This window comes from Nanorana parkeri, unplaced genomic scaffold (genome assembly GCF_000935625.1).
Source record: "Nanorana parkeri isolate BGI_ZX_2015 unplaced genomic scaffold, ASM93562v1 scaffold1240, whole genome shotgun sequence".
NCBI classification, from domain to species: Eukaryota; Metazoa; Chordata; class Amphibia; order Anura; family Dicroglossidae; genus Nanorana; species Nanorana parkeri.
In genome coordinates this window covers 208,196-221,600 of record NW_017307508.1, presented here as the reverse complement: position 1 = coordinate 221,600, position 13,405 = coordinate 208,196, and the positions used below count along the sequence as shown (strand labels likewise).

The 13,405-nt window shown below is 40.0% G+C and overlaps 1 protein-coding gene across 1 annotated transcript in view; it reads right to left on the bottom strand.

Moving 5' to 3' along the window:
- COLEC12 (collectin subfamily member 12) overlaps nucleotides 1-13,405 on the bottom strand; it is a 97,432-nt gene that overhangs the window by 4,835 nt on the left and 79,192 nt on the right. The window contains exons 3-8 of the mRNA XM_018568761.1: nucleotides 12,912-13,034; nucleotides 9,600-9,698; nucleotides 5,897-6,943; nucleotides 3,439-3,942; nucleotides 3,016-3,152; nucleotides 1,553-1,662 (exon numbers count right to left, since the gene is read on the bottom strand). Coding sequence (XP_018424263.1) covers nucleotides 1,553-1,662; nucleotides 3,016-3,152; nucleotides 3,439-3,942; nucleotides 5,897-6,943; nucleotides 9,600-9,698; nucleotides 12,912-13,034 — 2,020 coding nt within the window. The remainder of the gene's footprint in view (nucleotides 1-1,552; nucleotides 1,663-3,015; nucleotides 3,153-3,438; nucleotides 3,943-5,896; nucleotides 6,944-9,599; nucleotides 9,699-12,911; nucleotides 13,035-13,405) is intronic.

The window sequence follows — 13,405 nt, the reverse complement described above, 5'->3', positions numbered from 1 at the left end:
CAAACAACTTCTCTGAAGTCTCACAATGAGCAGCTGCAGTGCTAAAAATAGACCTGAATAGCACACATAGTAAACTAGCATTGTACCCGCCCTCTGCTGATGGACCTGATGGAGAACTGCAGCAGAGGGCGGGTACAATGCTAGTGTACTATTGGCTATTGCAAATTGAAATAGCCAATAGGAATCTAGCAATGCATTCCAATGGACAAAATGTATTCTATTTTTCTTTCTATTCTGACACGGCTTTGTGTCAGAATAAATAAAATAGAAACACCAGTGAGAAGAACTCCTTCGCTGGCCGGGAGCGGGAGACTGCCGGAGCGCCAGGGAGAGTTTGCTGTTTGGAGATCAGTGTCCCTGGTTAGCAGGTAACCAGGGACGCTGATCTCTCTGCAAGTGGCCGGAGCCAGCCGTAAGATCACGGCTGGCTCCGCCCAGCTGTCAGAAGCAGGCTGCCGGCCGGCCAATCGGCCAGCTTTGGCTTTCAGCGCGGCTGAGCCGAGCCGAGGCATATGCGTTCGGCTCGACTGAGCCGCTCGGCCACGTTCGGGAGTTGTATGGGCTATAGTGAATAGCGTACAGTTGTACTGAACCGAAGGGGTCCTGGGGCCGAAGCTAGCCGAAGGATCGGCCGAAGCTGCGGCTAGATCCTTCGGCAGCTTCATGAATAGACCCCTATGTCTTTGAGATGATAAGAGGGGCTGTGAGAGGTCTGAGCTGGCTAGCCCATTGTATGTTAATGAAGCTTATCAGATAAACACAATCCTCAAATTTTAGTCCCAAGCCTTCCCATTAGGACAGACTACTGTGAAAGGGCTAAGAAAAACCTGGAATTAGCCATCTTGCCTGATTTAACAAAACATCTATTAGACATTTTTTTTAAAGGTATTTTCATTATGTTGTGTGAATAGGATCACGTAACGAACATATAGAGGGCTTTTCTCAAATATGATTGCAAAAGTGAAAATACACTTTAGGAACAGACATTGAATGAAAACCCATTTGTCATTTATCCTTTTTGCTGTCTCCACACATAAGTTATAGAATTAAATGTTTCTACTGCTAACTTTCTTTTCTATTCTGTTTTCTAATTATTATTGTTCTAAAATGATGGCCCTGAAATTAGTCTTTTTTAACCTTAGTGTATTCTCTGCTCATTGACAGCAAAACTGGAAGTACTCAGGACAGAGGTCATCCAGACTCATTTGAAGAGAAAAAAAAACAGTGAATTAAAAAAAAGTGTTATTAAAACCTCCCTTTCGCTGCTGGCTGTAATTGGAAACCCTTGATGGTATTGGGGTATGACCATATTTTTTGTGCTATCTAGAAATAAAGATATCATGTTGCCCAAAGTACCCCAAGCATGTCCATTTGCTGATCAAAGACAAGTTTTACTTTAGGTTCAGCATTGCTGCTCTGTACAATAATTTGCTGCTATACTCAATTCATAGAAAACCCTGTCCCTAATACCTGAGTATATGAGGACATTCAGCCTGTTTATTGTACTACTGCTAAACAGTTAGATCATGTTTTTTAAGTTTATAATACATACGTGAAGCTTGGTACAGTTCCATCCAGCCACTTCCATACTTTCTCTTCTTCTCTGTCTGTTAGTCCAATCCAGAAATTTCCGTTACCATTTGTTTGTTTCTTAATGAATTGCTATGAAACAAGAAAAGTGACACCTTAGCAAATATAAAGTATTAAGCCAGCATCAACTTAACTTGCCTGTTATTCTTGAAGTAGTCAATAAAGTTGCCTCTAAAGATTAGACATGTGTGATTTGTTTTGTTCCGAATCCAAATTCGGACAAATTTTTCCGAAATTTGGACAAATTTTCCGAAATTTGGACAATCGGTAACATTAATTTCCGAATCCTAATGCATCTGAATGTGCCCGAATTTCCATTTCCGAATTTCAGATCCCGTCCGAATTTCATTCAAAAACGAAACTGAATCGGACATGTGACTTTTCTGGCCAATCAGATGTGTTTATCGGTTTAATGCATCCGAATGGGTCTGAACACGTATTTTCGTTATGGCAACATGGGAGCCATATACAGTATATACATATAATACTTAAGCTGGGGCTCCTAGACCCGAATGGTATTCGGGATCCGAATTTCCGAATGGTAGTAGCAATGATTATTAGGATGCAAACTCATCTGAAACTAACAAAATTCAGATTTCCTCCAAATCCAAAACCTGAACTGAGTTGAATTTCGGATCCGAATCCGAACATAAGGAAATATCCGAACCAAACTGAATTTTTCCTCAGTTTACATGTCTAGTAAAGATTACACAACACTGTTGAAATTATCAGGAAGTATATGGAGTCTAATGGACCTCATAAATTACCTTTAGTCAGAAAGGGTTTAATCACATAATAGTCTATTGTTTCTACAAAATAATTGTGTACAGGGGTATCTGCAGTGCACATGCCCATATAGACTTGCAGGTTCCAATCCAGCTCCAACTTTACCCTGCTCCGAGTCAACTTAATCCAATACTTTTTCTACCAATAAGCTTTCCTGAGCATAGAGACATTCTAAAAAAAATAACAATCTCCTGCTAGAGAGCCTTAAATGCCTCTAAGAATGCCTCTAGAGAATGCCTTTTTCTATCATAATCACTGGAAAGGTGCATGAAGGAATCTTAACATCTGTATGGTTAGAGACTCTTATAACATAACCAGCCACTTAGGGCTGCTAAGGAGAGCTGTAACCCTGTTGTTTTGGGTACTGGTTGCTGCTATGTTGGTCAAACCCATGTTTCAAAGGCACTGTCACTATATTATAGTTGATTATCTTTGGTGGAGGAATGTGTTCCCATGAATCAAATTACCGATTTATTGGTGGACCTAGAACACTTATTTTTAATGCCACATTTCATCCACCATGTAACAGAAACTGCTGTTAAATTCACATATGTTCTGCAATGTATCTGTATAATCATTTAAATCACCATGCACCCTTCCTTGTGGAAGAAAAATCAGATCTTTGTATATTTAACTTACTTGCTCTTCTTTAGTTTCTATGACAACTAACACAGCGCCTTTATCCTCACAGAAAAGCTTTGCATCATCAAATATATCTTTTCCACTTGAGAAATAGTAACACTTGTCAGAAAAATTCCTCCACTCATATGGACAACCTAAAATGAAAATAGGTGTGTTTTATATATGTTTGGGATTATCAAGAAATAAAAGAAAAAAACAGTATAACCAGCTTTTTGTGTTTGCCATCCTATGTAGCTGCAATATACCAGTGTGATACCATTTTGTGAGCCTGTTATTAGTTTTTGTGTGTCACAGTCATGCCTCTTAAATAATGCCTGATCTTTGTATGCCTGTCTAAGCACCAAATACACCAGATCTGTTTCTGAAACAAATTACAGATACTGTAGGTGCTAAAAAGCAATATACACAATTATAACTTACCTGTCACCAAAGGATTCATCATAAATTCTGGTGTAGAATCATCTGGCAATAACAGGGCTTTTGCAGCATCTCCAGGTGGTCCAGGTGGTCCTCTAAGTCCTGGAAGTCCAGGAAGTCCAGGTATACCTGGTGGACCAGTTGCCCCTCTGACACCAGGAACACCAGGCTCGCCAATGACTCCTTTAACACCTTGTGGGCCTTCAGGCCCAGGTGGCCCAGGTGGTCCACTTGATCCAGGTGAACCTGATACACCTGGATCTCCTTTTGGTCCAGGTTCTCCAGGTTTACCAGATGATCCTCTTTGCCCTTTGTTGCCTTGTGAACCTCTTGAGCCTTTTGAACCTTTTTCTCCTGGAGGGCCTATTGGCCCAGGTGGTCCTTTTTCCCCAGCAGGTCCTGGCAGCCCTGGTTCTCCCTGTACTCCTGTTTGTCCTTTTGGTCCAACAGTTCCCATGGGACCTTGTGGTCCTCTCTCTCCTTTAGGCCCTCTTGGACCTGGTGGTCCTGATAAAAACAAAATATTATTTATGATTTAACTAATCCATAAAGCAAAACACATGCACCAACATCAAATAAAACATTTAGTGGCTGTGTAATAAATGCCCAACTGCCCCCTAATAAATACCCTTCCCAAGTGAAATTGTAAATAACATTTTATTTTGGTTTACGCTTAGATAAAAATGAAATGTGTTGCGAACAAGTAAAAAAAGGGCCAGGCTGCAAATAATGGCTATCATTGACCTTGCTTTTCTCCCTTAAAGGAGAACTATGAGGTGAGTGCTTTTCACTCACCTCATAGTTCTAGCCGACCTGTGACAATGAGACTGTCACAGGTCGGCTCAGTAGATCGGGAGGTGAGCGAACACATAGTCGGTATACTGAGCCTAGGTTGACGGGAGGACACTAGTTTGTGTCCTCCCGTTACCCTAAGGAGAACTATGGGGAAAAGCCTTAACCCCATAGTTCTCCTTTAAGCTATTCATTACTTGCCTTCACCAACCATCACATGAGTGCACTCATACTCTTTGCCTATCCAATACATTTGATCTATACATACTACACTATGTGAGTTCCCCTGTGCTGCTCCTTGTTCCTGTCAGTTGTTATGGTTAGAGCGCCCTCTCAGCGAGCTGGCTATATCGGATTATTTACTTAGTTTTATTTTATTTACTGTATGTATCATTCCTATGTCTAGGTAATTGGGACTACCTCTATACCAATTGTTATTATTCTTTATTTTCTTATCTTTTGGTTGCTTTTAGGAGACCTGAGCTGAGAGGAATATTTAATTTGCTGCTGGTAAACCTGGAACAAAAATGCATCAAGTTAAAAGACTTACATACATGTGGCTGGTGATTGACTCATAAGGTATTTAGGTCAAAGTTTCAGCACACAGTTATGCAGCTAGCATTTTGCAAGTGGAGGTCACCATTGATAGCCTTCATACTTTAATTAGTATAGGTTTCCTTGAAGCAGGGAATGCAAATCACATTCCCTGGCATAAAGCTGACCACTAGAATGCATATTTGAAATGATGTACTGTAAAAAAATAATCAACACTGGGAAAAGCCAGCAAATAAAAGTGTGAAAAGTAGCCAAATTATTAACTGTCGCAATAATAACTAAAGATGTGCAGGTGTTAAAAATACCCTATACAGTTACCTTCAGCAGACACTGAAAAAGCCATGTGTTCTGATATACTACATGTAATATATTTTCAATAGAAGTAAACCTAGACAAGGGAACATTTTTCCCATCCAATTATAAGCTATAATAAAGAGATTTTCTTCATACTGTAGTTTGCTTTGAAATGTCACAGTCTTTTGTTTGAAAAAAAATAATTCACAGACTTATAGCAGATAGTGTACAAAATATGATGATTTCTATTTAAATTTCATAATTACTCATCTCGGAAAGAGTAAAACCTACTCAGATTATTAGAAAGGCCATAGCTATGTTCCCTGAAGCACACTTATATTGAGGTATAGGGATAAATATACAGCAGATGCAAGAAAATAACCAACGCTGGATATTTAAAGGGTCAGTCTGCCCAAAAATAAAATGGCAATTTATGGTAGAGAATGGAGAGTTAAACCACCTGACAATTTTCTATATCTCTTGGGGATTCCTAAGATCACTGGCTAACATGAGGAGTCCCACTCTCCTTGTTGTATTAGCCATTTAATATCATAGAGAATACAACAGGGGGTCAGGACACACAAAGGTGGAAGGTAACTTACAAAACTCACAAGTGAACAGGAAAAGTCTCAGGAATTATGACAGTTGCAGTATCCAAGATCAATTTTGGGTGGACTGACCCTTTAAGCTAAATTCAGTTTGCTACTTAAAATCAGTATGAAATATGGAGCGAAAAGGACATGGTCTTTCAAACCCCATAATACATAAAACAAAGGATAGTGGTAGAGAAAATCAGAAACGCTCAATCACATGCTCTCACCTTGAAGTATTGTAAAATTCTTAATCAGCTGTCCATGCTTGGAATCAACTATCTTCATTTCTTCCATGATAACTGATAAATTGGCTACTTCATTATCTAATCGTTGTCTCATAATTTCCTGCTGAGCCTTTAGAGCTGTTGTGTCAAGTTGAACATTGGCGAGAGAATTATTTATCTGATTTAAATCTTCTGTATGCTTAGTCACTGTGTCAGTGCAAGTCGTCCTCACATCGTTAAGATTGCTAGTCAGCGTCCTGAGATGGTGAGCAGTATAGCTAATGTTACTAATAATTCCTACTATATCGTCTTCAAATTTTTGGAAACGTTCTTCCAAATAGTTGAATTTAGCATTCGTCCTATTCTCATATTCTTTGTGGTAGTCCTGGAGGTCCTTAAGATTTTGTTCATTTGTCTGAGCAATCACTGTGACATTGTCAATTTGGCCATTAAGAGCATTTAACTGATTGCTCATATCTTCTACTGTCTCATTGTTGGCCTTGACAAGAGCTGAGTTATTAGCTGCTATGCTTTGTAAGTTCTGTACCCTTTCCCTCAGCCATTCTGTATCCTTTTTAGTTTGAAGAACAGCCTGCTGTAAGCTCAGAAAATCATTCTTGATACGTTGGATAGCTTGGCTGGTATCATCCACTGACCTCTGCAAAGTGCTAATAATTGTCCTCTGCTGGGTCTGTGTTAAATTCAGATTGTTAACACTCATAATGATTACATTGCTTGATTGCATCTGGTTTTGAAGGTTTGTTTGAAGGCTTGTGGTATCTTGTTGCAGACTGGAGACATAAGTGTTATATACTTGCAATGTTTGATTGATTCCATTAATCATTAGAGAGTTATTGTCTAAGGCACTTTTCATTTGACTTTGTTTAGCATCCAGAAGGTCTCCAGACTCGTTTAGCTTCTCAAGAGCATCTTTGTTCCTGCTGCTTTTTTCTGTGATCTCTCGCAGCTGCTGGCGAATGGCCACAATATCTGACCTCACACTTGACAGCTCACTGTTGGTGTTGTCAGATTTTTCTCCTGCTTGGTTATCTGAAAAATACATTTAATAAAATAAAAACATGTTTATAAATAATACAAGTAATATATAGTTCAGTTTAAGCTATCCAGCGCTTAGTGCAAAATAATTTACAAGAAACAATAGTCCATGGATTCAAAAGATAGCCAAGAGATGCTATTTGCTTAATCCAGACATTTTTGGCTTGCAGGGACCGGTCTAGCAACTCTGCAGGAATGAGGATCAGATGAGTATATCTGCTGGCAGCCAGTGGCAGCCCTACATCCTGTCCCCTCTACAGCCGGGAAAGCATCCTGTGTAGTAGGGGTGCTGAAGGTTATGCAGGTAGGCCTAGACACACAGATGGGGGTCACTATAGAAGGACACTAAAAGAGGATAAGGAAGGAATTATGGCAGATGACAAGGGGAACCCTATCTTACAGACACACATTGATAAATACAGAACAATTATACAGCAAAAATGATATGGTAAATCTAGTTGCAAACTGTAATGGTGGATACAAGTGTATGTTCAAATGCCAGGTGTTTGGTGAGCAAAATTGGAAAGTTGGAAGCTTTGGTGAATGAACAATATGATTTCATTGGTATTGCAGAATCTTGGCAACATTGTTAATAAGATTGGGTTGTTAATATTTCTGGCTCTGGCTGTGCTTTCTTTCAGAAAGACAGAGTAAAGAGAAAAGGTGGTAGTGTCTATCTGTGAGAAGTGTGAAAGAATGTGAAACATGATCTTTTCCATGGAGAGTGTGTTGTGATGGTGTTGAGTCATCATGAGTGGAATTACATATGGGTGGGCTAGAATAGGGGTAATAATGGGATATTTTACATTGAAATTGACTGGTGTAATGGCTCCGCAGGAACAGTGTCATTATACCAGTCAATTTTGCAATTCATTTTTTAATTATAAACTTATAAAGGATAATTTTATGGGAAGTTTATAGAAGCACTAACCAAAAAATGATGCTCTATTGGACCTGTGAATTATAAACATTGCAGAGCTTATTACAATTGTTCATATAAATTAACAATAAGCACATACAGGTGAGACAAAAACACAGATTGGGAGGAAATATTGTCAACAAACAACACAAAACAGAACTAGTATTGTCTTGGACTGATTTTATGTAAACACACTGCAAAATATATTCCCTTGGGCGATATGTCTAAAATGCTAAAAATAAAATCTTTGTTGCTTACTTCTAACAGTGAAAAATGCCATAACAATAAGAAAAGGTCATTAAAAAAAATTGAAAACTTGCTCGCATTATTTTAAAGTTACAAAGAATAAAACAAAAGCTCTAATAAAAGGAAATCAGGCTGGCAAAAATGTACCATATAATGGTAGATTTCCCCACGAACATTTATATGAAAAATCTAATCAGAACATTCAATAATGCAATCAGAGACTTGACGAATGTCATTCGAAATCAGGTCTGATTTTACATTCGATTTTGGAATGAATGGAGTTTCTCCATTCACTGCTAGAATTTAGTTAGTTTGAGAAAAAAATTCCATTCTGCTTACTACAGTCGAAAACAATTGCTGATTTGATCCCATTGACTATAATTGAACAAATGTTCCGAAAACCAATTTTTTCAAAAGTTCAAATTCTACTGGCTTTAAATTTGACATTAAAGTCACATCCACCCATGCTACTGTAGGGACTTACCTTAAATGATGCCTCTTGATCTGATCATCTTCTTCTTTCCTGTAGTTTTCAGCAGTCCCTCCAGCGCTGGTGCCGGTCTCTGATCCAGGGTTGACTGCTGTGTCTTCTGTGTCCCATGGAGTCTGTGCGGGTGCACGCTGCTGCGCTGCCTGCATTGACTTACCTTTGTTTTCTCCCTGTCTCCCGGCCGAAGATTTCTACTGCGCATGCGCCCGCCGCATGATCCTTCACGGCCGCCCAAGAATTTTCAGATCTTTGGACGGAAGCAAGCGGCGGAGACACAGGTAAGTTTTTACCTCTGTGATAACTTTTTTTTAAATTTGATGTTGTTGCATATATCTACTGCTTGTTAGAACTATGGCCAGACCTTTTTGGTGTTAGTTCTACTAAGTACTCCTGTGAAACAAAACTCAGCATATAGCAGCCTATTGCTATATGCAGAACCACGCTGCAGCTGGGAAGGATGCCGACAATATTGACAGCTGATTGACTGGCTCTTTAGAGCCAGAGCCAGCCATGCCCACCCCCTTCCCTGACTGACAGTCACCACTCTCTGCAAGTAGAAGATCATGAACTGAGCAATCAGCAGTTTGTGATCACTCAGTTCTCGATCTATAGAGCCGACATGTGACAGCTTCAGTATCACATGTCGGTTCTAACTATGGGGATGAGTGCATTTCAGTCTCCCCACAGTTCTTTCTAGCTCAGTATATTCTTTAAAAAAAAAAAAAAGCATACTGTGCTTCTATATGAACAAAATATAAACAGCTATTAAAATGTAAAAGACATACAACTGAAGACTATTGATTTAGGTAGTATCATTGCCTGGAGCAAACTAGACTGTCTTTTCAAGGTTTGGTTTGTTTTTTTTCCTCAAGATCAACTGCAAGTTTAGAGTTCTGGGAATTATTTTGCTTAAACTCAATGGACATGTGTCTTTTTTTAAACCTAACTTTGAAATCGAAAAGTGCAGGAGAATATAATTTTGCTTGTCAGCTTACCTAATTTTTTCAAGTTCTGTTCCACTTCTAAGATTTTATTATTGTAACCCATGTGTGACTTTTCCATGTCACCTGAAACACCATCCATTCTTTCAACAACTGAAAAGAAGAGAAAAACACTGGTTAATTTATTGTTCCTATATCAATGGTGTAATAGAACTACTATGTCAGCAAAGCCTAGCACACCTAAACTTTATCTTGTAAAAACAAGTCTGACGAGAATCCCACATAACAAATATGTAAAAAGAGCTCAGCAAGCTCTGAACTGCTTTGGAAACCCTTAAAGCTCCGTTCAGCTCCAGCGTGGAACTGTTGAATACAAACCTTAATGTGAATGATTTTTGCAACTTTAGGTGAACTATTATGAGGCTTTAGGAGATTTTCAGGGAGCTTCAGCAGTGCCTGTACCTTGCTAAAAGAATGTTTAAAAGTATTGCCAACACAGCCTTTAAAACTGTTTTTATGCCAGGCAGAAAACAATGCATGCAATGCTGCAAGGCTTGCCAGTATAGGACGCCTGTCACATTAGCATTTACAAGCTAAAGCTTAGGTGAACAAGTTGTTGTGAAGTATTTTTGAAGGATCTGGAATTTAGTGTTTGAATTTTACATCCGATTATATGTAGCAGTGTTAATTTGTTTATGGTTGGCCTTGAAATGCATTGTGCTGCATTGGTATAAATGCAGCCAGTGGCGTAACAATCGCCATAGCGACCCAGGCGGCCGCTATGGGGCCAGGGCACAGGGGGGCCCCGGCCAGGACATCCCTGATGCCGTGTGGGCTGTCTAGTTTGCTATGGCATCTCATGCTGGTGGCTGTCACTGGCGGCTGTGAAGAGGAACGCGCCGCTATTTAGATCACTGACAGTGATCTGTGCAGCGGTGCGTTCCTCTCCACAGCCGCTGCTGAGTCAGTGAGAGCCAGCAGTGGCGGTGGAGGAGGCTGGACCCGGCAGGGGAGGAGGAGGTGGGACCCGTGGTCGGCAGCAGAAGAGGAGGTGGGTCCGGCGACAGAGGAGGAGGTGGGGCCCATCAGCGACCATGGAGCAAGAGGAGGCGGACAGGTAAGGAGTGTGACCAGCTCACCTGAGACCCTGCAGAGCCCACCATAGATAGACTGTGGTGGGCCCTGCAGGGTCACCCTCAGGTGGGCTGTGTGGGATCTCAAGTGGGCTCTGCAATGGGTGTAACTAGAAATCACAGGGCCCCATACAAATTTAGGTTTAATCACACAGCATTAATATTTTGCTACCTATTCTTACAATGATGGTTATTTCTTTCTAATCACTATTAGCATGATATACAGAAAAGCAGTTTTATGTTTTACGTTAGCATTTTCTTAATTTGTGTATATATTTTAACATTTAAATGACATGTTAGGCTAAGCACATTATTGCTTTGTCATGAGTTCAGGAGTAAGTAATGCACACTTTAGAGATCTGTAATGCAGAATGCAGGGGTCAGCAGAAAGTTATGCAGAATTTAGAGGTCTGCAGTATAAAATGCAGAGTCCAGGGATCAGCAGTAAGTAATTCAGATTTTAGAGGTCTTTAGTATGTAATGCATAGTGCAGAGGTCTAGAGTAAGCAATGCCACGTTTAGAGATCTGTAGTATATAATGCAGAGACAAGAGGTCAGAGCACAGAGCAAAGGTCAGTAGTATGTAACACAGAGTACAGGAATCAGGAGTACTAAATGCAGAGTTCAGAAGTCAGGAGTATATAACACATAGTGTAGGGGTCAGTAGAAAGTAATGCAGTGCAGAGGTGAGTAGTAAAGCAGAGTTTAGGGGTTAGCAGTAACTACGGCAGAGTGCAGGGATCAATAGTAAGTAACACAGAGTTCGGAAGTAATTAATGCAGAGTCCAGGAGTCTGCAGCACTGATGTGCGGTCTTAGAATCAGCAGGTGGAGTCAGAGACTGGCAACCTTAAAATTATAAACCTTACAAAACATTTCCAGTGTTCTACCATCTTTTAAGCAGTGATATCATGCTTATATATGGAGAATAGCGATGTCACACTCAAAAATGTAAACCTCATCATTACGGTTATGCCAGGCAGAAAACAATGCATGCAGGACTTTAAAAACTGACAACTACCTAAATCTTAGTGCAAACGCTACACTAAGATTTAGGTATCTGCATCTACTCAGCATGAGGAACCATTCTGCTCCTTTCAAGTGAATGGGTTTTTCCTACAGACACTTCACAAATTAGATTAGTGACTTTTACAACACAAGATTTGAACCAAAGAAGCAGATGTTACAGCACTACATACTTAAAGAACAAGTCCACCCAAAAGTGATATTTAACTTACAGGTGAAGCATTATGGGCTGAGTCAGCCCTCGCTACTTATATGTCCCAAATAACAGCAAGATATGCCTGCCATAATTCTTAACTGTGCTCATGTCGATCTAGGAGCTTTAGGTGTTCCTTCTGATGTTTTTAGTATTTCATTGCCACCTATTGCATTTTTCCTAATATAAAGCAGGAGTAGGCAAACACGGCACTCCAGATGCAGTGAAACCACGAGTCTCATGAGGCACTGTAAGACTAACAGCCACAGGCATGACTCCCAGAGGCAGAGACATGAAGGGATTTGTAGGTTCACCACAACTGGGGTGTCGTGGTTCCCTACTCCTGGCATAAAGTTAAAAAAAACAGGGAGTTATCCCCATCATAATGACTGCAGTATTTGTGGAGACCCAGGAACTTAAAGTCAGCTATTTCAACTAAAGAATCTGCAACAGATATAACCAGGTTTCAAGTGGCTTGGCTTAAAGGAGAACTCTGGGGTATGTGTTTTTTTCCCATAGTTCTCCTAAGGGTCGCGGGAGGACATAAACTAGCGTCCTCCTGTGACTCAAAACTCAGTATACTGAGACCGACGCAGCCGGGATGGATCCCGACATTACTGTTGAGATCCACCCAGTTGCGTGAGTGACAGCTGGCTCTGCCTATTTAGTTCTGCCAGTCAGCGCTGGAGGATCGGAGCGGGGAGGTGGGAAATCCCTGCGGGTAGCCATGAGTGACAGTCACGGCTCTCTGCAGGGACATGATCGAGAAGTGAGCGAGCGACGGTATGTGTTCGCTCACTTCCCGATCTATTGAGCCGACGTGTGACAGTTTCATTGTCACACGTCGGCTCGAACTATGAGGTTGAGTGAAAATCACTCACCTCATAGTTCTCCTTTAAGTATCTAACAAACACTGCAATTTTGCTATTGGGTGGACTGACCCTTTAAGCCAATTTTATGTAACTGTCAAATAATTATAATTTACTATGATATTATTTGAGGTAAAAGCACATACCTTTATATCCCAGTATGGATACTGTGATGGTAAGTAAGGCACATAGAATATACAGCAAAATGATTGAAAATTTCAGGGCCCAGTTATTTTTACACTTTGTACACTGGTTGCCTTCTTGTATTCCTGTAAAATAAAAATAATACATTATAATAATCTAAACACAGGACACTTACAGTCTTCTATTATTAAAAAGCTGTTATAAGATGTGTGTTCTTTAATGGGAGTATCAGTCTTCTAATACAACCTTTTTACATACATTTATAATACATGATTTTTAAAAGTTAGTGTGTATTTTAATAAAGACACCCCTTTCTCTCACCCAGGAAAGATACATTCATATAATTACAGTAAAGACAAACTATAGAGCGGTGCTGAAATGCAGCTGTTCCCTTAAAAAAATGACATGTGAATGACATTGGAAAATACATACTGTATGTAACATCAAAGACGATAATAAGAATGAAACACAGGGTTGATAAAGGTGTGATCAATAC